General features: G+C 44.8%; 1 protein-coding gene across 1 annotated transcript in view; it reads left to right on the forward strand.

Moving 5' to 3' along the window:
• Positions 1 to 25,325, forward strand: part of LOC133157252 (NT-3 growth factor receptor-like) — a 73,341-nt gene that overhangs the window by 31,204 nt on the left and 16,812 nt on the right. The window contains exons 7-11 of the mRNA XM_061283645.1: positions 7,641 to 7,782; positions 10,880 to 10,992; positions 12,437 to 12,620; positions 14,249 to 14,272; positions 20,569 to 20,615. Of these exons, the coding sequence (XP_061139629.1) occupies positions 7,641 to 7,782; positions 10,880 to 10,992; positions 12,437 to 12,620; positions 14,249 to 14,272; positions 20,569 to 20,615 (510 nt within the window). The remainder of the gene's footprint in view (positions 1 to 7,640; positions 7,783 to 10,879; positions 10,993 to 12,436; positions 12,621 to 14,248; positions 14,273 to 20,568; positions 20,616 to 25,325) is intronic.

The following is a 25,325-nucleotide window of genomic DNA, read 5'->3' on the forward strand; positions in this document are numbered from 1 at the left end:
GATAAAAGGCAAACATACGGGCTGATTCAAGTCAGAACGAGTTACGTCATTCTATCCATTGTCCGCTGCTTATCCGGGCTCGGATCGTGGAGGCAGTAGGTACTCTTCTACTTCTCTCTCCCTGCCCACTTCTTTCAGGTTCTCTAGAGGGGTGCCAAGGACCTGTAGGCATCCAAATCAGATGCCTGAGCCACCTCATTTGGTTCCTCTCAATGTGGGGGAGTAGGGCCTCGACTCAGAGTGCCTCCCAGATGACCAAGCTTCTCACCCTGTCTCAAAGGGAGAGCCCAGACCCCCTGGTAGAGGAAGCTCATTTTGGCCACTTATATCCATGATCTCATTCTTTAGGTCATGACGATAGGTGAGGGTAGGAATGTAGATTGACCTGTAAATCGAGAGATTCACCGTTTGACTCAGCTCCTTCTTCACCACCACAGACTGATATAGAGTCCGTATCACAGCAGACACTGCACGGATCCACCTGTCGATGTCAGGTTTTGGTGATGACCCGAACGCAGATTGAAAGAAGGAACAGTGAGGTGGATAAAATATACATTTATTTACTAGTGAGTGGGGAATGCTGGTCCTGGGTGTGGGGGCGTGCGCGGGATATTGAAGAGTCTATTTTTCACCTGACTGACTCTTTCAAAACTGGACTTAAAACTCACCTCTTTACCTTAGCATTTCCGTAATTTCTCTCATATCTTGGTTGTCGTCCAGTTGTTCTAAACTTGTCCTTGTTTTGTTTTCTTGTTTTTTATCTGCCATGTAGCACTTTGAGATTCCCCCAAATGTAAAGTGCGTTATAAATATAATTTATTATTATTATTATTATTACCTGGTTCATCACCCCAGCAACCACCGAAGCAGGGAGTAATCGCTCCATTGTTTACACCCGTGGTCAGCTGTTAGCCCTCTGTAGCCAAGGGAAGCTAACCGGCTACAAGCCCGATGTTTCCCCCGAGCTGAAGAGGAGGAAAAGAGGACAACGCTCGGGTGTTATGTGCCATCATCATCACCGGGAATGTGAGATCCTGTGGTGTGCAAGGACTGGAGTCGGAGGCGGAGTGATAAATGACGGTGCCAACGGCAGTTGTTTTAATGACATTTATAACTTGCTTCTCTCAACCACGGGCCGACTCTTTTCCCTTCGAGATCCTAACACACACTACTCAAACCGGAAACTCCCACACGTGTAAACCATCCCACCGGAACTCGGCAACGTGAACTTAGGTTCCGGGTGAATTATGTCAACCCACTACACATGCCCCCCCAGAATTCACCCATAGTCAAAATCCCCGCGCCGGAAAGGAACGACAGCCCGACCACAGCGGGTGTAGGTGGCAGGGGCTGGCAGGGGGTCAAGGGTAGGGGGCGCCGCCGGAAAGACCGCTGGGCTGGACGGTCGCGTTGTCGGTCGGGCAGGCGGGAGCTCGGTCAGGTCGGAGGGGCGAGGCGCTGGGGGGCGTCCGCGGCGTGGGGCCTGCGCCAATTCCAATGTCCGGGAAACATCCACGTGGGCAGGCTTAATCCTATCAACCGAGATAGTCTCAGGCCTACCGCCGATGTCCACGACCATGCTCTTACTCCCGTGCTGCAAGACCTTAAAAGGCCCGTCGTAAGGCGGACGCAACGGCCCGCGGTGGGCGTCGTGGCGGATGAACACAAAACCCGCCGAGCGTAGGTTGGTGGGCACCCGGGAAACAGGGGTGCAGTGCCGTGACGTGGGGACAGGTGCGAACGTCCCGGCAACTTCCAGCAGGGAGGACCGCTGCCCGGCCGCCGACCAAGGCGTTGTGGCGTCTGGAATGAAGTCCCCAGGAACTCGTAGTACCTGGCCGTAGACGAGCTCAGCAGACGAGGACTGCAAGTCCTCCTTAGGGGCCGTCCTGAGGCCCAGCATGACCCAGGGAAGTCTGTCCACCCAGTTGCCATCCACCAGACTGGCGCGTAGAGCAGCCTTCATGGAGCGGTGGAACCGCTCGCACAGCCCGTTAGCCTGGGGGTGATAAGCGGTGGTGCGGTGCAGCTTGACGCCCAAGCCTCCAGCAACCACATTCCAGATCTCGGAAGTAAACTGTGCACCCCGGTCCGAGGAGAGGTCTGAAGGTGTTCCAAAGCGCGCGACCCATGTGCCAATAAACGCCCGGGCCACGTCAGCAGCCGAGGTTGAGGAGAGGGGGACGGCTTCAGGCCAACGGGTCGTCCTGTCCACCATGGTGAGGAGGTAGGTGAAACCATGGGAAGGGGGGAGCGGGCCCACAAGGTCGATGTTGACGTGGTCGAACCTCCTTTCGGGGACAGTGAACGGCTCCAACGGGGCCTTGGTATGGCGGTGCACCTTCGCACGCTGACAAGCCACACACGAGTCGACCCAGGCCCGCACGTCCCTCTTCAGCCCTTTCCAGACGAACTTCTGAGCCACCAGCCTCACGGACGCTTTTCTGCCAGGATGGGACAGGCCGTGTATCGCCTCAAAGACAGCCCGCTGCCAGCCGGCAGGGACAAGTGGTCTAGGTTGGCCGGTGGAGAGGTCGCACCACAGCCTGACACCGAGTCGCCAACCGCGACCTCCTCCAGACGCAGCCCAGTGTCCGAGTCTCTGAGCGACTGGATCCCAGGATCTGAGGCTTGGTCAGCACTCATACTTGAGTAGTCGAGCCCCAGCTGAACCGTGTGGATGACCGCTCTAGAGAGGCAATCGGCGACCACGTTGGACTTGCCGGCGATGTGTCGGATATCTGTGGTGTACTCGGAGATAAAAGACAGCTGACGCTGCTGGCGGGCGGACCACGGCTCAGCCACCTTGGACATAGAGAACGTGAGGGGTTTGTGGTCGACGAAAACCGTAAACTCACGGCCTTCCAGGATGGAGCGGAAATGGCGGATCGCCAACCAGACGCCGAGTAGCTCCCTGTCGAATGTGCTGTATTTGCGCTCCCTAGGGACCAGCTGGCGGCTGAAAAAGGCGAGCGGTTGCCAGGCGCCACCAACCCACTGCTCAAATACAGCACCAACTGCGTAGTCAGATGCGTCGGTCGTGAGGGCGACCGGGGCTCCAGGCGACGGGTGGACCAACATGGTGGCCTGGCACAGCGCAGCCTTAGTATCCTCGAAAGCCTTGATCCCCTCGGGGGTCCAGTCGATGTCCTGGTTGGGGGTTTTACCCTTAAGGGCCTCATACAGTGGGTGCATAATGTGGGCCGCCCGGCGTATGAATCGGTGGTAGAATGTAACCATCCCAAGGAACTCCCGGAGCCCCCGGGCCGAACGTGGGCGGGGAAAAGCGGAGACCGCTTCCACCTTTGTCGGGAGGGGGGTGGCCCCATTACTGCCGATGAGATGCCCCCCAGCGCCTCGCCCCTCCGACCTGACCGAGCTCCCGCCTGCCCGACCGACAACGCGACCGTCCAGCCCAGCGTCATCCGTAATTCCCCGGAGGGCGAACTGAGCCTCCGCCTGTGCGAACCACGTTGCTGCAGAAGTCTCCCAAAACTCAGGCAGCCTAAGGACGGCGGAATGCGCCATGCCGTCTCGCTCGGTATTCTGTTCAGTCCCGGAATCCTCAGCGGGACTGATGTCAGGGTCACCAGTGTGGTGTGCAAGGACTGGAGTCGGAGGCGGAGTGATAAATGACGGTGCCAACGGCAGTTGTTTTAATGACATTTATAACTTGCTTCTCTCAACCACGGGCCGACTCTTTTCCCTTCGAGATCCTAACACACACTACTCAAACCGGAAACTCCCACACGTGTAAACCATCCCACCGGAACTCGGCAACGTGAACTTAGGTTCCGGGTGAATTATGTCAACCCACTACAATCCATCTGTAATAAGATGGATGAGCTAACAGCGCTGGCACGGCACCAACGGGAATACCGGGAATGCAGCATGCTGCTGTTCACGGAGACCTGGCTAACGGAGCAAACACCGGACTCTCCCGTCGCTCTGGACGGATTTAACCTGATAACAGCAGCCAGGACACGAGAGAGCGGTAAGAGGAAAGGAGGGGGGCTTGCTGTGTTTGTGAACGATAGATGGTGTAACCCTGGGCACATCACTATCAAAGAGCAACGCTGCAGCACGGACATTGAGCTGCTAGCCGTTAGCATGAGGCCACACTACCTGCCGCGGGAACTCTCGCACGTTATCTCGATAACTGCGTACGTTCCCCCTAATGCTAATGCCGACGCAGCCCGCGATGTCCTGCACAGCAGTGTAAGCAGGCTGCAAACACAGCATCCACTTGCCCTCCGTCCTTATTACCGGGACTTCAATCATGCCTCTCCTTCATCCACACTTCCAATTTTCAGCCAATATGTCACCTGCAGCACCAGAGGAAATAAAACACTGGACCTTTTTTATGCCAACCTTAAGGACGCATATACATCATCCCCCCTCCCCCCCCCTTGGAAGATCTGATCACGATCTGATCCACCTTCTCCCCCTGTATCAGCCTCTGGTGCACAGGCAACCAGCAGTCACCCACACCAGACAGATCTGGTCTGAATAATCTCTGGAGACTTTTCAGGACTGTTTTGAGACCACGGTGTGGGACTACGGGGACGACATCGACGGTCTCACCAGCTGTGTCACAGACTACATTAACTTTTGTGTAGACTCCACCATACCCACCAAAACAGTCAGAGATTTTGCAAACAGCAAACCTTGGCTCACCCCTGAGATTAAAGACCTGCTCAGGGACAAAAGGAAGGTCTTTAAATCAGGAGACAGGGACCTGCTGAAAACGGTGAAGAGGGACCTGAAGAAGAAGACCAGGGAGGGGAAGAGCAACTACAGGAGGAGGATGGAGGACCAACTGCAGCGGGACGACGTCAGCAGGGTCTGGAGGAGCCTGAACACCATCTCCAACTCCAGACCTGCGCTGGACAGGGATCAGGAGTGGGTGAATGACTTGAACCGGTTCTTCAACCGGTTTGAACAACCATCCATTCCTCCCCCCACCCACCCAGCCCTGCTGCAACTTCCCCTGACTGGAGCTTCTTCTGCGCCGAGGACTCTCACCTCAACCCCGCCCCCTGCTACTTCCCCTCCAAAACCCCCCAGCCCACTCTCAACTCCACCGAACCCACCAACCACCCCCCCGTGCAAACAGACCGCAGTTTGTGAGGACAGGAGGCCGTGTGACTGACACGGTGGTCTGCAGCACAGGAGCTCCACAGGGGACCGTCCTGGCCCCCCTCCTCTTCACCATCTACACAGCTGATTTCACCCACCACACATCAGCCTGCCACCTCCAGAAGTTCTCGGACGACTCCGCCATCGTCGGTCTCATTAACAACGGAGACGAGACGGAGTACCGAGAACTGAATCACAGATTCGTGGACTGGTGCCAGCGGAACCGCCTCCAGATTAACTCTGGAAAAACAAAGGAGCTGGTGGTGGACTTCCGCCGGCGCAAAGTCCCCCCCTCGCCGGTGAACATCCAGGGAACGGACATAGAGATGGTGGAGTCTTACAAGTACCTGGGTGTTCACATGAACAATAAACTGGACTGGACTGTTAACACTCAAGCCCTATACAAGAAGGGCCAAAGCAGACTCCACCTGCTGCACAGACTGAGGTCCTTCAGAGTGAGGGACGGCCTCCTGAGGACCTTCTACGACTCTGTGGTGGCGTCCGCCATTTTTTATGGGGTGGTCTGCTGGAGCAGCGGCATCACTGCAGCGGAGAGGAAGAGGCTGGACAAGGTGGTGAAGAAAGCCGGCTTTGTCCTGGGCTGCAGTCTGGACCGGGTGGAGGTGGTGGGGGAGAGGAGGATGGTGGCTAAGCTGTCCTCCATCATGGACAATGTCTCCCACCCCCTTCATGAGACTGTCAGAACCCTGGAGAGCTCCATCAGTGACCAGCTTCGTCACGCACGATGCACCACCGAGAGCCATCGCAGGTCCTTCCTCCTTGCTGCCATCAGACTGTACAACCAGCCCGATCACTGTAGCTAACGGACAATAATAACATGCAATAATAACGTGCAATAACCATATGTGCAATCATATGTGCAATATCTGTCTACCTCACACTTTTTTTACCTGCTTTTTTTGCACTGTTTTTTATTCTTCCTTTGCACTATTTTTTTATCTAATATGTTTTTATCGCCAATGTATATTGTATACCGTTTTTTTCCGTGTATAGTGCGCAAAATTTAACTAATTTATTGTCCTAAAATCTGGGGTGCGCATTATACATGGGTACAAAAAAAAAAAAAAAAGTTTTTTTTTGAATTTTTTTTTTTTTTTTTTTTTAAGTCCCAATGATCGTCACACACGCAGGGAGGCAATGGGTCCCATTTTTATAGTCTTTGGTATGGTCTTAACTAGGCTGGATGTAATTTTTTTTGTTGGCGTTGATTTCTCCGACTGCCCGTAAACGCACCACCGCGCTTCGTGCGCGCACGGGACAGCAAACGAGCAGGTGATCGAGCAAGCGTCTGATACGAGAGCATTGCGGTCGCATGGAGCGTGTTTGAAGTGAACAGCAGAGAAGAAAGGAACAAGGCAAAGTGTTGTGAAATAAAATGCACAGAACGGATGCGCAAGACACGTCAGCTATATAAAGAGCGAGAGTTGTTTTCTTCCTATTAGTTTCAATTCACAGTTTAATTAGCAGTTTCAATCAGCAAATAACAAAATGCGTATTACAGGTAATATTTTATTTCACAACACTTTGCCTTGTTCCTTTGGTCTCTGCTGTTCATCCTAAAACACAAAGGCGCTCTTTAAGCAATGCGACCGCACCAAATTAAGCTCCCTGCGCAGTGCGCACTGAGGTCCACTTAAATTTTAGAAAGTACATCAGGACTTTAAAAATATCTTCTAAATTTCAGCGACGGCTCTGTCACAATAATCGACCAGCCCGGTGCAGTTGGGCGGTCGGCGGCGCGCTACGGTTGAGCGTTCTCTCGCGCGCTCTCTCTCTCTCGCTCTCGCACACACGCAAACCGGATATCATACGGAGGCCGCCATTACAGATGCGCAGAACGGATGAGCAAGACACGTCAGCTATATAAAGAGCGAGAGTTCAGTTCTCTACCTAAATCCGTATTACAGGTAATATTTTATTTCACAACACTTTGCCTTGTTCCTTTCTTCTCTGCTGTTCACTTCAAACACGCTCCATGCGCACGGTGGTGCGTTTACGGGCAGTCGGAGAAATCAACGCCAACAAAAAAAATTACATCCAGCCTAGTTAAGACCATACCAAAGACTATAAAAATGGGACCCATTGCCTCCCTGCGTGTGTGACGATCATAGGGACTTAAAAAAAAAAAAAAAAAAAAAAAAATTTTTTTTAAAAATTCATAAAAATTGGGTGCGTATTATACATGGGTACAAGCTTTTTTCCAGCATCAGCATGCCATTTTTAGGGGTGCGTACTATACATGGGGGCGCACTATACACGGAAAAAAACGGTATTGTGTATACACTGTCCATATTTTTAAATTATATATACCTTTTACTTTTTTGAATCTTTTTTTACTTTTTTAAATCTTTTACCCCCTTCCCCGCATGCGTGTGTGTGTATACGTTAAGTGTACTGCTGCTAACACAGGAGTTTCCCCATTGAGGGAATAATAAAGGATTATCTTATTTTATCTTATGATGACCATGTGCTCCCTCCAGGCAAAGGTTTTTGACAACACTGTTCATTCGAACCGCATCACTTTGGTAAATGTTAGCAGAGATGACAACAACTTCCTCCTGACCTGCACAGCCACTAATATAGTAGGCACGACCAATGCTTCGATTCAGCTTAACGTTCACTGTAAGTAAAAAGGCACACACACAGGCATGCACACACACACGGACACACATGTAAAGCACAGCTTGTGAATATGCATTATATTGTGACTTGTCGGTTTATTTCAGTTGTTAAATTTTACAGTGGTGTTAAATTGCACTGTAAATTATAGAGGCATAAAGTTCTGTTGTTCTGCACTTCTCGTGTACAGAATATAAAATACTGATAAAATCTGAGATACAACTAGTCTTACACGAAGACACCTACTTTGCAGTGTACGTATTAGTTATGGAATAAATATTTCAAGGCAGGTGAAAAGCCTGGAAAAATGTTAGCACTCAAACTAAAACAATTGGAAGTATACAATAAGGGAGCCTTAGTACTGGGTGAAACACAAATTAATGACTCTTTCAAGAATTTTCCTCAAACCTGTATAAATCTGACTATTGTGAACATAATGAGTCCTATTAAGTCCTTTTTCAAAGACAACATTATATTCCCTAAATATGAATGAAAAAGAGATATTGGAGACTGACTTTCCTCTAGCAACACAAGGAGACTTTTTCTTTATGAAAGGAGCATCTACTGTTCAGCATCCAGCTGCAGCAATATCGCTGGATGTTGAAAAAGCCTTTGATTGTTTTATTCACTAAGTTTGAATTTGGACCAAGGTGTACACCAGGGGTGGCCAACCAGTCAGAAACTAAGAGCCACATTTTTTACTGTCATCGCACCAACATGATAATGACAAATTGACTCCTACAGTACTAAAACCACAGACCAAAGACCACATTTTCAACAATGAACATTGTGTGCATTGTCTCACACAGATAAACTCTCAGTTCAACAAATTCCACAAACAAAAACATACGTTTTTTCACTTACTATGTGTGGCGGGACAAACCATTCGTTTTAATTTGTTGTTTCAGGAGACAAGATTTCGTCACTGAGGCATATTTTAACGAACTCCACATTCATATTATTTATTATTACTCTTATTATTTATTGTTTGTGCCTTTTTGTTTATGATGTTTTTTACTTTTGCGCTATGCTTGCTGGCTCCGTTTTGCTCCTCTTATTTATTGTGTTATCTGTTTATTTATTATTTATTCATCACTCTTACTATTGATTGTTTGAATTGTTTTTATATTGTGTCGCGTACTTGTATGTCTATCGTGTTATGTGTCTCGTCACCGTGGGATAGAGAAAAACGTAATTTCGGTCTCTTTGTGTGTTGTGACATGTGGAGAGATTGACAATAAAGCTGACTTTGACTTTGACTTTGTATGGCTTTTTAGCCCGTGCAATGTTCCAAGACAGTTGAAACAATGCAAGTGTGACAGTCTCTGAGTGCTTCGTAATTTTTTTTGAAAAACTGTACCTATTTTTCTGCCTGACTTTTCAAAGTGTCCAAACTTGTGCTTGCGAAATTTAGTCCCTTTTGCAAAGTCCTTATCGATATTGGCATGAAGTGAGCTGAAGTGGCGCTGAACATTTGAAGCTTTTAAATGCGCTAATGACGACTGACATATCAGGCAGAATGGCTTGCCATTACGTTTAACAAAAAACAACTTTAACTCTGTTAAAAACGTCCTGTGGTCATCGTCATATATTCGTTTAGATGTGCATTTTTTCCTTGCCATTTTGGCCGGGTTGGCCACCCCTGGCTTAGCGTCTTGTCAGGTTATCTATACCTAATGGGCCCCCGTAGTCACAGTCGCCATTCATTAAAAAGCCAGCTAAACCAATTGCTCTGCCCTGTGTTCATCGTCATATATCCGTTTAGCTGTGCATTTTTTCCTTGCGATTTTGAGAGCGAAATTGACACTCCTCAAATGGGTTTGTCCGTCCTCCTTTGCGGGATTTCACCTCACGCGCATGCACGTTTGACCAAAATACCATATTGAACTCAAGCCAAGCAAATACGTACGAAAAATAAACACAAATGTTGATATGAACGTAAAAGAGCCGCATGGAACCAGCCAAAGAGCCGCATGCGGCTCGCGAGCCGCGGATTGGCCACCCCTGGTGTACACAGTGGATTCAGTAATTATACCATGAACCAACATGCTGTCCCAACCCTTCCAACTCAGCTACCCGGCTAGGCTGTTCAGTGTCCCCACCCATCTTCATTTTAGCATGAGAATCACAAGTATGTGATGTTTAAGTTGATCAAAATATAATGTGTATCAAGTTGAGCAGACACAATGTCAAAGCCAGTATTTATGCTGATGACATTTTGTTAACATTATTTCACCCTTCAGTCAATACCACAGTTGCTCAAATAATTTGAAATATAGATGGTGTTTATCAGGATACACAATCAATTACAGTAAAAGGAATGCTATACCGCTCAATTGTCATACATTTGCAACCCACCTTGGATCAGCACCTTTTGTGTGAAAACCTCACGTTATGAAATACCTTGGCATCAATATCATATCACCAATTACTAAAATATATGATGTGAATCATATATCATACAATACATACAATAATCCATTGGTCACAGCAGGTGGTAGAACATTGGATGTGAAAATACTTTTTCTCAAAATTTTTCAGAATTTGTAATAATGATATTGGATCTCTAATTTTTAAACTTTTATTGATTCAAATAATTATCGTGTTAAAGCTATTGTATAACTCCATCCCATGTTCACCTAGTGGTTTAGGTATGTTTCTCCAAACAAATAGGCTCTAGAAGAGAAAATGAAAGCAACCATACCTTGCCTTGACACAGTACACTAAGATCCTACCCTTGAGCAATGGAAATGGGGGCGGGTTAAGTGCCTCGTGTCTACACTAAATGGCAATTACAGTGATATTGGATGGGGTAGGGAGCCTGGATTCGCGCCTAAAATCCCATTAACATTTCTGGGGAAAGAAAATATCTAAAAATAACTACAGATTGCACTAGCAGTTGCAAAAGACTCATATAACGCTTTACCTACACCTACAGCGAGTAGCAATCTCTCCAACGCAAGGGCTCTTGGTGGGTGTAGCAATATTATACATCCGGGCCTCTGAGGAAAGAGGATTAGGGACGACTGTGTTAATGAATTGTTTCTTTAAATGTTTATTACAAATTTAAAAAAAAACATCTGTCTCTTTTAAATTCTAGTTTCTCCTTCTATTGTAAAGCTGAAGAAGCCAGAGCGTCGCCATGACACCTGCATAGAATTCACAGTGAGAGGTTCACCCCACCCAAAATTAAGATGGTTCCACAATGACAAGGTGCTTTGGTTTATCTTTCAAAGAAATGGCTCAATGTCCTCTCTCAACAGAATAGAATAGTAGAATAAATAGAAAACTAAACAGAATACTTGTGTTTTTATTATGTAGGTAGTTAAGCAGTCAGTTAACATCACTCTGTACAAATACTAATGTACATTAGCACTCAATTGGTAGTATGGCAGTAATCATTGTTTTAGCACTAGTCTTTGTTCTGATGCATGCCAACAGTTTATTGATATTAGAATGGAAAGAATACCTTCATTGTCATTGTACAGCAGCTATGCAACGAAAATGGTAGCGCCGTTGGTGAATAGTAGTTACAATAGGATGCAATACATAAATTTGGATAGGACAAATCCATCCATCCACCCATTTTCTGAACCGCTTAGTCCCCACGGGGGTCGCGGGTGTGCTGGAGCCTATCCCAGCCGTCATCGGGCAGTAGGCGGGGGACACCCGGTTGCCAGCCAATCGCAGGGCACACAGAGACAAACAACCATTTGCACTCGCACTTAGGGACAATTTGGAGTCTTCAATCAGCCTACCAAGCATGTTTTTGGGATGTGGGAGGAAACCGGAGTGCCCGGAGAAAACTCACGCAGGCCCGGGGAGAACATGCAAACTCCACACAGGGAGGGCCGGAGGTGGAATCGAACCCGCACCCTCCTAACTGTGAGGCGGGCGTGCTACCCAGTGCGTCACCGAGCCGCCAGGAAAAATACATGTTATAATAAATATTAAATATTTATGCAGTAGAACCCCGGAACTCAACGAAGATTCGTTCCATACGGACCGTCAAGAAGAGACGCAGTCAAACAATTTTTCCAATTTTGTCTAAAACAGTACATAAAATCACAAAGAAACAATGACAATACAGTACAGCAAAAACTTATAGCACACCCTTACGCGGTCTGTATGCGGCAATTAATGAGCTCAAATTAAATTAAACATGACAAAAGAAATCAATTTCAATGCAAAATGTACTTACCCATGGTAGAAGAGCCAAAGTCCTGGAAATAATGTTCCAAAAGCGTATCAACGTGAACAAAAGGATGGCTATTGTTGGTGAAATCAGTAGCTCTTTTTTTACATGGTTGTTATGGTGTGAACTCAAGTCTTCAGCGTGAATCCCTGTGATCTTATGGTCTCGCCGGTGAAGTTTTCTGGACACCAATTGTATGAATAGGACATGGATTCTGAAGCTTTGTTCAAGATTTGAGGCAAAGATTTCCCAACAATTTGCGTCGGGTTCCAGGGTTTTACTGTATTATATTCTATTTATATTATTTCATATATCACAATATTTATTTAAATAAGTAATTAATATTGATGTATGCATTGGTATGATGATTACTCCAAAGTGTGAATCATTGATGGGTTGATGTTATTTGATTCAATTTAAAGATTGTCTCATTGATCATTTCTGGTTTCATTACAAATGCAGGAAATTTCCCACACCGATTATGTGCGTCCTTATATGGATATTTATCAGGACTACATTGAGGGATGCCTAACATTCAAAAACCCAACACATCATAACAATGGCAACTACACTCTCGAGGCTAAAAATTACCTGGGTGTGGTAAATAGTACTGTCTATGGGCACTTCCTAGACAAGCCCTTCAATGGTAAGTAACGTGTGGTCATATTGCATGCTATTGAAAAGTTTGTCACTTACATTAGATGTACAAGTAAGCAGAGGCAATACAGCACCTACGACTTGTCAGGGCTTAATTTTTATTCATTTTTAGTTTCACTTTTATTTATTTATTTAAGTTTAATTTTCGCAATTTTGGTCCCTCATACATTTTGTATGTAGCAATTATTCTTCTAATGTGGTTGTTAAAAAAAAGTTGAGTTTATATTTTTTATTTTAAGTGTGAAATGATCACAGATATGCCATTGTGTCTTTTACACACACTGTCCCACTGGCTTGCACTTAGTGCTGCATTCAACAGTGACTGTCGGTGGGGCCTTCGCACAAAATACCGTGATATAGCAAAAAATCGACAATCTAAAATCAGATGCAATTTGTAAAGTGCCTTAAGCGGGGAAAAAAGTGCTAACCCTTAAAATTAAATTCTTCCTTATTTGACTGTTGCCAGGTCAATTAGGCAATGGGTAACAGCAGATAGTCAGTCAGTCAGTCAGTCAGTCAGTCAGTCAGTCAGTCAGTCAGTCAGTCAGTCAGTCAGTCAGTCAGTCAGTCAGTCAGTCAGTCAGTCAGTCAGTCAGTCAGTCAGTCAGTCAGTCAGTCAGTCAGTCAGTCAGTCAGTCAGTCAGTCAGTCAGTCAGTCAGTCAGTCAGTCAGTCAGTCAGTCAGTCAGTCAGTCAATATTTGAGATTTGAAGTCAGCATGTCAGCAACTTGTAGTCATCATGAAGAGATTGAAAACCGTGCCTAAACCCATGATGATTTAAAGTTGGGATTTTCTGTATTATAAACAATTGTGTTTGAAAATACAGTGGTCACATAGCCTACCCAAAATTAAACAATAATTATCATAAAGTTCAGTTATTTTCCAATTTCATTTGCTATGGAGAACGCACACTTTCATCATGAAAACTTTCAATCTCTTCATGATTACTTTCAATCTCTTCATGATTACTTTAAATCTCATCGTGATTACTTTATATCTCAGCGTGGTAACTTTAAAACTTGACATGACGACTTTAATTTTGTCATGATCGCTTTAAATGATGTCATGTCGTGTCGTCTTGCTTTTTGCCAGGTGATTGTAATACGCCATCGTAATTAAGGAGTCGTATGAGTATCACAACTTTCAATCAAGAGAGTTTATTCAAGAATGGGCAAAGATGTTATGTCGCCAGCTTTTTAAAAAGCGGTTTTAAAAGCATTGATGGAGCAAGCTCCTTATATTTCCAAGAGCTAATAGCAGTTCACTCTAAGTGCATAATGTAAGTGTATTAGAATTGGCTTCTATTCACAACTATTCACTAATATTGTCAATACTGTATGTGTAATGTTTTTTTTTGTTTGTTTTTTATAAGACATTAACTTTCACACGATGGTCAAAGTCTACCATTAACCAATCATGCAAAATTTTGGAGGATGCGAGAAAGACAGAGTACCCAGATATGAAATCACTTGAGTTATTGAACATGCAAAATCCTTTCAGAAAATCTTTAGTCAGGCTTGAGCAATATACTATTATCACACTTGTTTTATCTATGACTTACCTGATGCTAACATAATCTTATTAATTTCTTCTCAAATCATCTGTCATCTTTCACAGTTGCAGAAAATGATTATGATTATGGTAAGTTATTTGTCAGAAAATATTTTATTATCTGCTTGTTATTGTACTTTATGGGGTGGGAAAATATTTTATTATCTGCTAGTACTTTATGGGGTGGGTTGTAATCTCGCTGTCTGTCTGTCTGTCTGTCTGGTTTCGCCAATTAGTAGTTCATCTACCAGTATTTTAAATATCCATCGATCCATTTTCTGTGCCGCTTTGTCCCCACGGCGGTCACGAGCCCTAATCCCAGCGTTCATCAGGCAGTAGGCGTGTTCATGTCACGCTGATGCAAGCCATGCAGCGCTACTAGCGACACTAGCTACTAGTAAATTGGATATACACGTGACAGAATCAATAAGGACGTCACGTGCGTCGCGCGAGGCCTAACGCTTACAGCGTAGTGCGTGCGCCGCTACTGCACCTGTGTGCAATTTGGAGTGCTCAATCAGCCTACCAAGCATGTTTTTAGAATGTGGGAGGACCCGGAGAAAACCCACAAAGGCACAGGGAAAACATGCAAACTCCACACAGGGAAGACCGGAGGTAGAATCGAACCCGCACCCTCTGAACTGTGAGGCAGACATGCTAACCGGGCACTGCCTTAGTTATATGTCAAAGTCAAAGTCTGCTTTATTGTCAATTTCTTCACATGCCAAGACACACAAAGAAATTGAAATTGCGTTCCCACTATCCCGTGGTGACAAGACATAGTACACAGTATACATACAAGTAAACAACACAAACAAATAAAAACAAGAAGCCACAAACAGTGAATAAATAAGAGTGATGAATAAATAATAAATAAACAAATAACAATAAATAAGAGGAGCAAAAATGGAGCAAGTGTGCATACAGCATACAGTCAGAATCACATAGCGCATAAGTACAGGACGCTACGCAGAAGGGGGGAGAGAGTTCAGGATCCTAACAGCCTGGAGTATGAAGCTATTGGTGAGGTTGGTGATGCGGGAGCGCAGGCTCACAATCGTGGTCGCTTTGGGGGTGAGATGGGAGGTGTAAATGTCCTTCAGGGAGGGGAGTGAAGCACCAATAATCTTACCAGTCGTGGTCACTATGCGCTGCAAGGTCTTCCTGTTGTATTCAGTGCAGCTACCACCCCAAACAGCGATACAATTGGAGAGGGTGCTCTCAATGGCGCCAGGGTAGAATGTAGTCATGACGGCCGGAGGAGCACTAGCTCGCCTGAGCTTCCGCAGGAAGTACAGGCGGCGCTGAGCTTTCTTTCACCAATACATATACCGTAAAATTCGGACTATAAACCGCACCGAACTATAAGCCACACCAGCTAAAATTCGGCAAAGATCTAGCACCTGCCCAGAGTGCCAAAACCACCAGTATATGGTGTACTGACTATGGCATTACTGTCCTCGATTGGCCTGCCAATTCCCCTGACCTGAACGCCATAGAGAATTTGTGGGGTATTGTGAAGAAGAAGCTGAAAGACACCAGACCCAACAATGCAAATGAGCTAAAGGCCGCTATTGAAGCATCCTGGGCATCCATAACACCTCAGCAATGCCACAGGCGGATTGCCTCCATGCCACGCCGCATTGGTTGCAGTAATCCTTGCAAAAGGATTCCCAACCAAATACTGAGTGCATTAATGGACATTTTCAAATGTTTGATTTTGTTTTGCTTTTTTTAACTTGGTCTGAGGAAATATTCTAATATTTTGAGATAGGATATTTGAGTTTTCTTAAGCTGTATGCCCTAATCAGCAATATTAAAATAATAAAAGGCTTGCAATATTTCAGTTGATTTGTAATGACTCCAAAATGTATGACACTTTAGTTTTTCTAGTTGCATTAAAGAAAATAAGAAACTTTCTCACAATATTCAAATTTTCTGAGACAGTCCTGTATATACCGTAATTTTCGGACTATAAGTCGCTCCGGAGTATAAGTCGCACCAGCCATAAAATGCCCAAAAATGTGAAAATAAAACCAAATATAAGTCGCTCCGGAGTATAAGTCGCATTTTGAGGGCAATTTATTCGACAAAATCCAACACCAAGAACAGACATGAACGAGCAACAACAGGCTATATATATATATGTATATATATATATATATATATATATGTATATATATATATATATATATATATATATATATGTATATATATATATATATATATATGTATATATATATACATATAAAAAAGCTGGACTGAAGGACAGCACAGAGGCACTCATCATGGCTGCACAGGAACAGGCTCTGAACACCAGAGCAATAGAGGTCAAGATCTACCACACCAGACAAGACCCAAGGTGCAGGCTGTGCAAAGAGGCCCCTGAGACAGTCCAGCACATAACAGCAGGGTGTAAGATGCTAGCAGGGAAAGCATACATGGAACGTCATAACCAAGTGGCTGGCATAGTGTACAGGAACATCTGTGCAGAGTATGGACTGGAAGCCCCAAGTTCAAAGTGGGAAGCACCCCCTAAGGTGACAGAGAATGGGCGAGCCAAGATCCTGTGGGACTTCCAGATCCAGACTGACAAGAAGGTGATGGCGAACCAACCGGACATTGTGGTGGTGGATAAACAACAGAAGAAGGCCGTTGTAGTGGATGTAGCAATACCAAGCGATGGCAACATCAGGAAAAAAGAACTTGAGAAGCTAGAGAAATACCAGGGCCTCAAAGAAGAGCTTGAGAAGGCCTGGAAAGTGAAGGCCTCGGTGGTGCCCGTGGTCATTGGGGCACTTGGGGCAGTGACCCCCAAACTGGAGGAGTGGCTACAGCAGATTCCAGGAACAACATCAGACATCTCAGTCCAGAAGAGTGCAGTGCTAGGAACAGCCAAAATACTGCGCAGAACCCTCAAGCTCCCAGGCCTCTGGTAGAGGACCCGAGCTTGGAGTGGGAGACCACCCGCGGAGGGTGAGAGGGGAATTTTTTTTTTTTATATATATATATATATATATATATATATATATATAAGGCGGCTCGGTGGCGCACTTGGATAGCACGTCCGCCTCACAGTTAGGAGGGTGCGGGTTCGATTCCACCTCCGGCCCTCCCTGTGTGGAGTTTGCATGTTCTCCCCGGGCCCGCGTGGGTTTTCTCCGGGCACTCCGGTTTCCTCCCACATCCCAAAAACATGCTTGGTAGGCCGATTGTCCCTAGGTGTGAGTGCGAGTGCAAATGGTTGTTTGTCTCTGTGTGCCCTGCGATTGGCTGGCAACCGGTTCAGGGTGTCCCCCGCCTACTGCCCGATGACGGCTGGGATAGGCTCCAGCACGCCTGCGACCCCAGTGGGGACTAAGCGGTACAGAAAATGGATGGATATATATATATATACATATATATATACATATATATATATATACACATATATATACACGCATGTACATATATATATATATATATATATATATATATATATATATATATATATATATATATATACGCATGTACATATATATATATATAAAAAAAAAACTCTCACCCTCCGCGGGTGGTCTCCCACTCCAAGCTCGGGTCCTCTACCAGAGGCCTGGGAGTTTGAGGGTTCTGCGCAGTATTTTGGCTGTTCCTAGCACTGCACTCTTCTGGACTGAGATGTCTGATGTTGTTTCTGGAATCTGCTGTAGCCACTCCTCCAGTTTGGGGGTCACTGCCCCAAATGCCCCAATGACCACGGGCACCACCGAGGCCTTCACTTTCCAGGCCTTCTCAAGCTCTTCTTTGAGGCCCTGGTATTTCTCTAGCTTCTCAAGTTCTTTTTTCCTGATGTTGCCATCGCTTGGTATTGCTATATCCACTACAACGGCTTTCTTCTGCTGTTTGTCCACCACCACAATGTCCGGTTGGTTCGCCATCACCATCTTGTCAGTCTGGATCTGGAAGTCCCACAGGATCTTGGCTCGCCCGTTCTCTGCCACCTTAGGGGGTGCTTCCCACTTTGAACATGGAGCCTTCCAGTCCATACTCTGCACAGATGTTCCTGTACACTATGCCAGCCACTTGGTTATGACGTTCCATGTATGCTTTCCCTGCTAGCATCTTACACCCTGCTGTTATGTGCTGGACTGTCTCAGGGGCCTCTTTGCACAGCCTACACCTTGGGTCTTGTCTGGTGTGGTAGATCTTGGCCTCTATTGCTCTGGTGTTCAGAGCCTGTTCCTGTGCAGCCATGATGAGTGCCTCTGTGCTGTCCTTCAGTCCAGCTTTTTCCAGCCATTGGTAGGATTTCTTGATGTCAGCCACTTCACTTATCTGCCGATGGTACATCCCATGTAGGGGTTTGTCCTCCCATGATGGTGTCTCTAGCCACTCTTCCTCTGTTTGCCATTGTCTGAGACATTCACTGAGCACGTCATCCGTTCGGGCCTTTTCCTTGATGTACTCATGGATCTTGGCTGTTTCATCCCGAACAGTGGCTCTCACACTCAGTAGTCCTCGGCCTCCTTCTTTACGGCTAGTGTACAGTCTCAGGGTGCTGGACTTAGGGTGGAACCCTCCGTGCATGGTTAGGAGCTTCCGTGTCTTGACATCTGTGGTCTGCGTCTCTTCCTTTGGCCAGCTTATTATTCCTGCAGGGTATCTGATGACTGGCAGGGCGTAGCTGTTTATTGCCCGGATCTTGTTCTTGCCATTTAGCTGACTTCTGAGGACTTGCCTTACTCGTTGTAGGTATTTGGCTGTGGTTCCTCTCCTTGTGGCTTCATCGAGGTTGCCATTTGCTTGTGGGATACCAAGGTACTTGTAGCTGTCCTCAATGTCTGTTATTGTTCCTTCTGGGAGTGAGACCCCTTCTGTATGGACTACCTTCCCTCTCTATGTCACCATGCGACCGCACTTCTCTAGTCCGAATGACATTCCAATGTCTGTGCTGTAGATCCTGGTTGTGTGGATCAGTGAATCGATGTCTCGCTCGCTCTTGGCATACAACTTTATGTCATCCATGTATAGGAGGTGACTGATGATGGCCCCATTTTTGAGTCGGTATCCGTAGCCAGTCTTGTTGATTATTTGGCTGAGGGGGTTCAGACCTATGCAGAACAGCAGTGGGGACAGAGCATCTCCTTGGTATATGCCACATTTGATGGAGACTTGTGCAATTGGCTTGTAATTGGCCTCAAGGGTTGTTTTCCACAGTCCCATCGAGTTTGCAATGAAGGCTCTCAGGTTCCTGTTGATGTTGTACAGTTCCAAGCATTCAGTGATCCATGAGTGTGGCATGGAGTCGTAGGCTTTCTTGTAATCAATCCAGGCAGTGCACAGGTTGGTGTGTCGAGTCTTGCAGTCTCGGGCGACTGTTCCGTCAACCAGCAGCTGGTGTTTGACTCCTCTGGTATTGCTGCCTATGCCTTTCTGTGTTGTGCCATGTATTGAGTCATGTGTACACTTATCTTAGCCGCTATGATGCCTGACATGATCTTCCATGTTGTAGGGAGACAGGTTATTGGCCGATAGTTGGATGGGACTGTACCCTTTCAGGATTGTGCGTCCTTCAGTTAACCATTCGGGGTGAGTTCCAACTTTTAGTAGCTGGTTCATTTGTTCTGCTAGGCGCTCATGGAGTGCAGTGAGCTTCTTAATCCAGTAGGCGTGGATCATATCTGGCCCGGGTGCTGTCCAGTTCTTCATACCTGAGACTCTCTCTTGGATGTCTGCCACAGTGATGGTAACTGGGTTCTGCTCAGGGTGGTTGCTGTGGTCTTCTCTTAGAGAGACTAGCCATTGTGCCTCACTGTTGTGTGATGTGTCCTTCTCCCATATGCCCTTCCAGTATTGCTCAGTCTCCAGCCTTGGTGGGTCTGTTCTGCTGTTGTTACCCTGCCATTGAGAGTACACTTTTCCTGGTTGGGTTGTGAAGAGCCTGTTAATTCGCCTGGCTTCACTTTCTCTTATATATGTACATATATATATATATATATGTACATATATATATATATATATATATATATATATATATATATATATATATATATATATATATATATATATATGTATCTATATATATATATATACATATATGTATATGTATATATATTTAATATATTTTATTTAATGGTAATGATTAAATTAATCAATGATGAAACAAAACAGTAACTGAAGTGAAGTGAAACAACACACACACAAACTGAAATCATTACATATTTTTCAATCACAAATATTTTTTCGAAGGTGCTGATGGCAAGAGCCGAGAAGTCAGTTCTGTTGACAGATGCACGTGACATCTGATATTATTAACGTCAAAGTTTCAATGTTAATAATATACTAAAATTGCAATATTTGTGTATGATAAATCTCCATTTTTATCTTTTTGTCTTTATATTTTCAAGTAACCCCAACAGCAGAGCGTCACAATCCACACCAAGATACATTTGGGGTAAGTAAACATTTTAAGCATTTCCAAAGTTAACAGTCAGTTGCAGATTTAAAATGTATCTTCTCTCTCTTCATTAATGAATTTGTATTCATTTTTGCGCAATTAGAATTTCATTCTTTCATTATTACTCGCATTTAAAGGGACTTTGGACATTTGCGAAGTGTGAATTGAAGCAACTGAACACGCTTTAAGTCACTGATGCTGAGAATGTGAGTGGGAATGGTTGCGTGTATGTGCCTGTGCCTTCTATCAAGGAGTGGAATGTGAGAGTGGAGATGGTAGTTGATTTTGTTTTAGATTTGTTTTTCAGCAAGGACATAGTCAACACACTTATTACAACTTCATTTCACATTTTGTTTTACATGACTTGTCGAAAAGCGGGTTGAAGCCAAGTGCCTAGATCTAGTGCCATCCCAATTTCAACCAAGGATTTCACTGCCGGACACACAATCTACATATTTACAGTACTACCTTTAATACCACCGTAACCAAGAAAAATGGAAGAAACAACTTAATTTAAGAAAAGTGAAGACCCCAGGGTGACCTATTAGAGTGGAGGAAGGTGCACACAGGTGGACAACATACTTTTTAGGAGATGCGACATAAAAGAAATCGGAGAGTAAAGTGGTGGTGGGAGAAAGTGTACCTGGACAAATAGTGTCATGCTCTGTAGGATGACGTTAGAGGTGAAGAAGAAGAGAGTGAGAGCTCAATAAAGGATCAGATGTGGAAGCTGAAGGTGGAAGCCTGTTGTGTGAAATTCAGTGAGCTCGCGAGAGAAGCACTGGATGGTGGAGAAGCAATTTTGTAAAACTGAAAAAGTACTGCAGCTGTGGTGAGGGAACAGCTAGGAAGGTACTGGTTGTGACATCTGGACAGAGGTAAAAAGACAAGGATATGCGGTGGTGGAACAAAGATGTCTTGGAAAGCATAAGGAGAAAGAGGTTTTCAAAAAAGAAGTGGGATTGTCAGAGAGATGAAGAAATTAGGCAGGAGTACAAGGAGATGTGGTGAAATGCGAAAAAAAGTGTCAAAAGCTAAGGAACAGGCATTTAGTGAGCTGTACAGTGAGGAAGGAAAAGGACTTGTACCAATTGGCCAGACAAAGGGACAAAGCTGAAAAGGATGTGCAGTGGGTTAGGGTGAGTAGAGTGTGTTGAGAAGGTGGAGGGAATATTCGAGGAGCTGATGAATGAAGAAAATGTGAGAGAGAAAAGGTTGGATGATGTAGAGAGACTAAATAAGGATGAGGTAAGGGCAGCTATGAAGAGGATGAGTGGAAAGGCACTTGGCCTAAATGACATTCCAGTGGAAGCATGGAAATGTCTAGGAGAGATGGCAGTGGAGGTTCTAACCAGATTGTTTAATAAAATCTTGGAAAGTGAGAGGATGCCTGAGGATTGAAGACGAAGTGTGATGTTTTCTATTTTTAAGAACAAGGGTGACGTGCAGAACTGCCGCAGCATGAAGTTACGGAAAAGGGTAGTAGATGCTAGGCTCAGAAAACAAGTGAAGATCCGTGAGCAGAAATATGGTTTCATGCTGAGAAAGAGCACTACTGATGCATTGTTTGAATCAGTATGCATTTATTAGGAATGAACATATCAGAGGGACAGCTCAGGTGGACAGAGTGAGATGGAAACCATTGATCTTCTCTGGCGACCCCAACGGGAGAAGCCAAAAGATGTATTTTTAAATAAAATCAGTTTAGTTTTGTTTCTAGACAAGAACATGTGAATTTAAGAAATAAAAACATTTGTCCATAAATAACTTTGTGCATAAAAAACACTTGTTCATTCAATATATTGTCTCATTTTTATTTTTTTTATTATTTATTAAAACCCTTGTTTCGGTACCCTGGGGTTGACCTGTAGACCAAAAAAAAGGAAAAGGAAAGAAAAATTGCAAACCAAAGTTAGAAAGTTCCTCATCAAATGAAGTGGCTTTGCGAACTTCTCTGCAAAGAAAAAAGATATTTTGAGCCCTGCATATATGTATATAATGTTTATGCCACACTTGTATGGCGGAATTACAGTGTTCTTTCAGATTAATTAATGCTTCATTTGGATTAATTTTGCCTTATCCTGTAAACTTATACTAGACCTTATATTTTATATTGTAATAAAGATTAATTAACTGTTTTGTTTTTTGATGAATTCATTGAAGAGGATGTTGAAATAAAAATCCTAATTAGATATTTTCCATGCTGTAATCATTCAAGTCTACATTAGACCACTTATTTTATTTCATCACAACTTCTTCAACTGTTTTATTTGGTTGGCAATAGAAGACCAAACAGTACTTTTACAGATTTTATCACAGCCATGTCAATGTCTCTATGGGCTCTTTGCACAAAACGACATGACTTGACTCCCTCTTTGTGGAATGCGCCTCATTCCTTTCCAGTTTGGACCCCATTATTGGGTAGAGCCGTGTAAACAACGGGTACATGCTTAAAAAAGATTGTTTTCCCTTACAAGCAACAAAGATAAAGTACCACACACATTTATGTTTTCAGGTTGCATGTCGTCCGCTGAGTACAACGGTGTTCTGAGCTACCATAAACCTCAGCAATTTAGAACCGCAAAAGTGGTGGCTTACGAGTATTTGCTGTGCTAAATTCAAAGCTACATCCCACACCGCGGTTTGCCGTCAGCACTTCACTCCGGAACAATTTATTCTTCCGGAAACCCCCGAAAGAAAAGCTCAGTTACAGAAACGTGCCGTGCCCATACAGTTCCAGTCAAACGGTTACAGAATGTACCCACCAAGGCTCGGCGTATGGGAGCAAGTAAGACCTGAGCAGGAACAGAACTGCAAGCATCCGATGGAAACCTCTCCTGTTGCCGACCATGATTATTGTTTTGTCACAAACCTGCTTTCCTTGACATGTCAGCAGACAAAAATATAATATTAAAAGCAGGGCTGTGGACTCGGTCGGATTTTTGCACCGAGTCCGAGTCCGGCCTCTTGACCAAGAGTCCAAGTCCGAGTCCGGCTGTCCATCTTTTCTGTTAATTCATGTGACTGCTTAGTCTTTATTCAAGGCAAATTTAGATCAAAATCTAAATAATTACAACAGTTTTGTGATGGCTTTGTCTTTATTAAACATCTAAACAAATACAATAAACAGATACTTTCAAGTTTTAATCATTGATTACACCATTATAGCTCAGACATTTATCTAAACACGAATAATTAGTGACGACCCCACAACTATCGAAACACATCAATGATATAACCTGGGTGACATAATCGTCCTTGACATTGGTACATAATGTAAACGTTAGCCTAAGTGCAACTCAACGTGGCCGCATTGACCGTAACTTACGCTCCGTTTCCCCCCCCAAATCTAGAGGCAAAACATTGTTCTCTCGCTGCTCCCGGGTTCTTCCATCTTGGCTGCGCGCGGGCCATTGTGGGTCTTGTACGTGCAGGCAGGCGCGGGCGCGCACGCAACAACTAAATTTGTCTTCATAACAAGCAAGCAGGGCTGTGGACAGTATTCCTACGCGCATTCTCAGCAGCATGATGAAAATAAAATTGAACATATTTTTTTTATTGTCGGACTCGGTCAAAATCAGCACCGAGTCCGAGTCCAGCAAAAATGACCGAGTCCGACCGAGTCCCCGAGTCCGAGTCCACAGCCCTGATTAAAAGAAATAGACTCTGAAAACCAATTATAAAACAAACCACTTGTCAGAGAATAGGCAAAACAATGTTGAAAAGAATTATCTCACGCAGAAAGCACAAAAGAAAAAGACCTAACAACAGCATACCACTATACCATCATTTGGGTTTTGTTATAAAAATTGTTTTTTATTATACACAATTTTTGTTGTCATAAAAACAAACTATAACTCATTCATTATCTCAACTCGTTTGTTGATAAATCTGACATTTCTCAGTCGCCTTGTGCACCTGCTCTGCTGGCATTCCAGCCTCCCTTTTCCTCTTTTCGCATTCCCTAAATAAACAGTCCGTGTTGCACATGGTTGTCCTGCCTCGTTCGTGACAGGCTCGCTGCAGCGCTTCCCGCACTTGTCCGCAGTGATGCGCATTGCTCAGAGGCACGCCCCTCATTAGTGTGTATTTAAATGCCATTCTCCTGTCACTTATGAACCCGCGAAGTAGCACATTCGCGAAACGTGAAGCACAAAGTGGCAAGGGATCACTGTATTATAGGGGTGTAACGATTCATCGATACACATCGATTAATCGATATAATGCTCTACGATTTATTGCCATCGATGCTAAACGTAAACATCGATTTATATCGCCGTGTTTGACCTCGGACATTAGACGCGACTTTATTTTGAAATCCAGTTCATTGTTGCTTGCTTCCTCTTTCCGGGAGCAGTGCGTGCGGCGTTGTTGTGTTGTGAGCAGAGCAGGCACGTGAAAGGGGAGTCGACAACTAGTACGCGGCTCCTGGGCTGGTGCTATGGCTAGTGTCCAAAAAGACGAGGAAATTTGCTCCCCTTTAGGCTTCAAGTCATTCATTTGGAAGCACTTTGGATTCCAAAGAAAAGATGGCGCAACGGACAAGACACGTGCAGTTTGTAAATCCTGCCATGCGGTGATCAAATATTCAGGGAGCACAAATCTCGCCGCACATTTAAAGAAAAAACACGACATCAAAGTTTAGTGTTAAAATAAGCACTTTGTATACTACAATACTCTTGTAATTTCCTAAAATAGTTTGCAGTA

Source organism: Syngnathus typhle, linkage group LG7 (genome assembly GCF_033458585.1).
Source record: "Syngnathus typhle isolate RoL2023-S1 ecotype Sweden linkage group LG7, RoL_Styp_1.0, whole genome shotgun sequence".
Lineage (NCBI taxonomy): Eukaryota > Metazoa > Chordata > Actinopteri > Syngnathiformes > Syngnathidae > Syngnathus > Syngnathus typhle.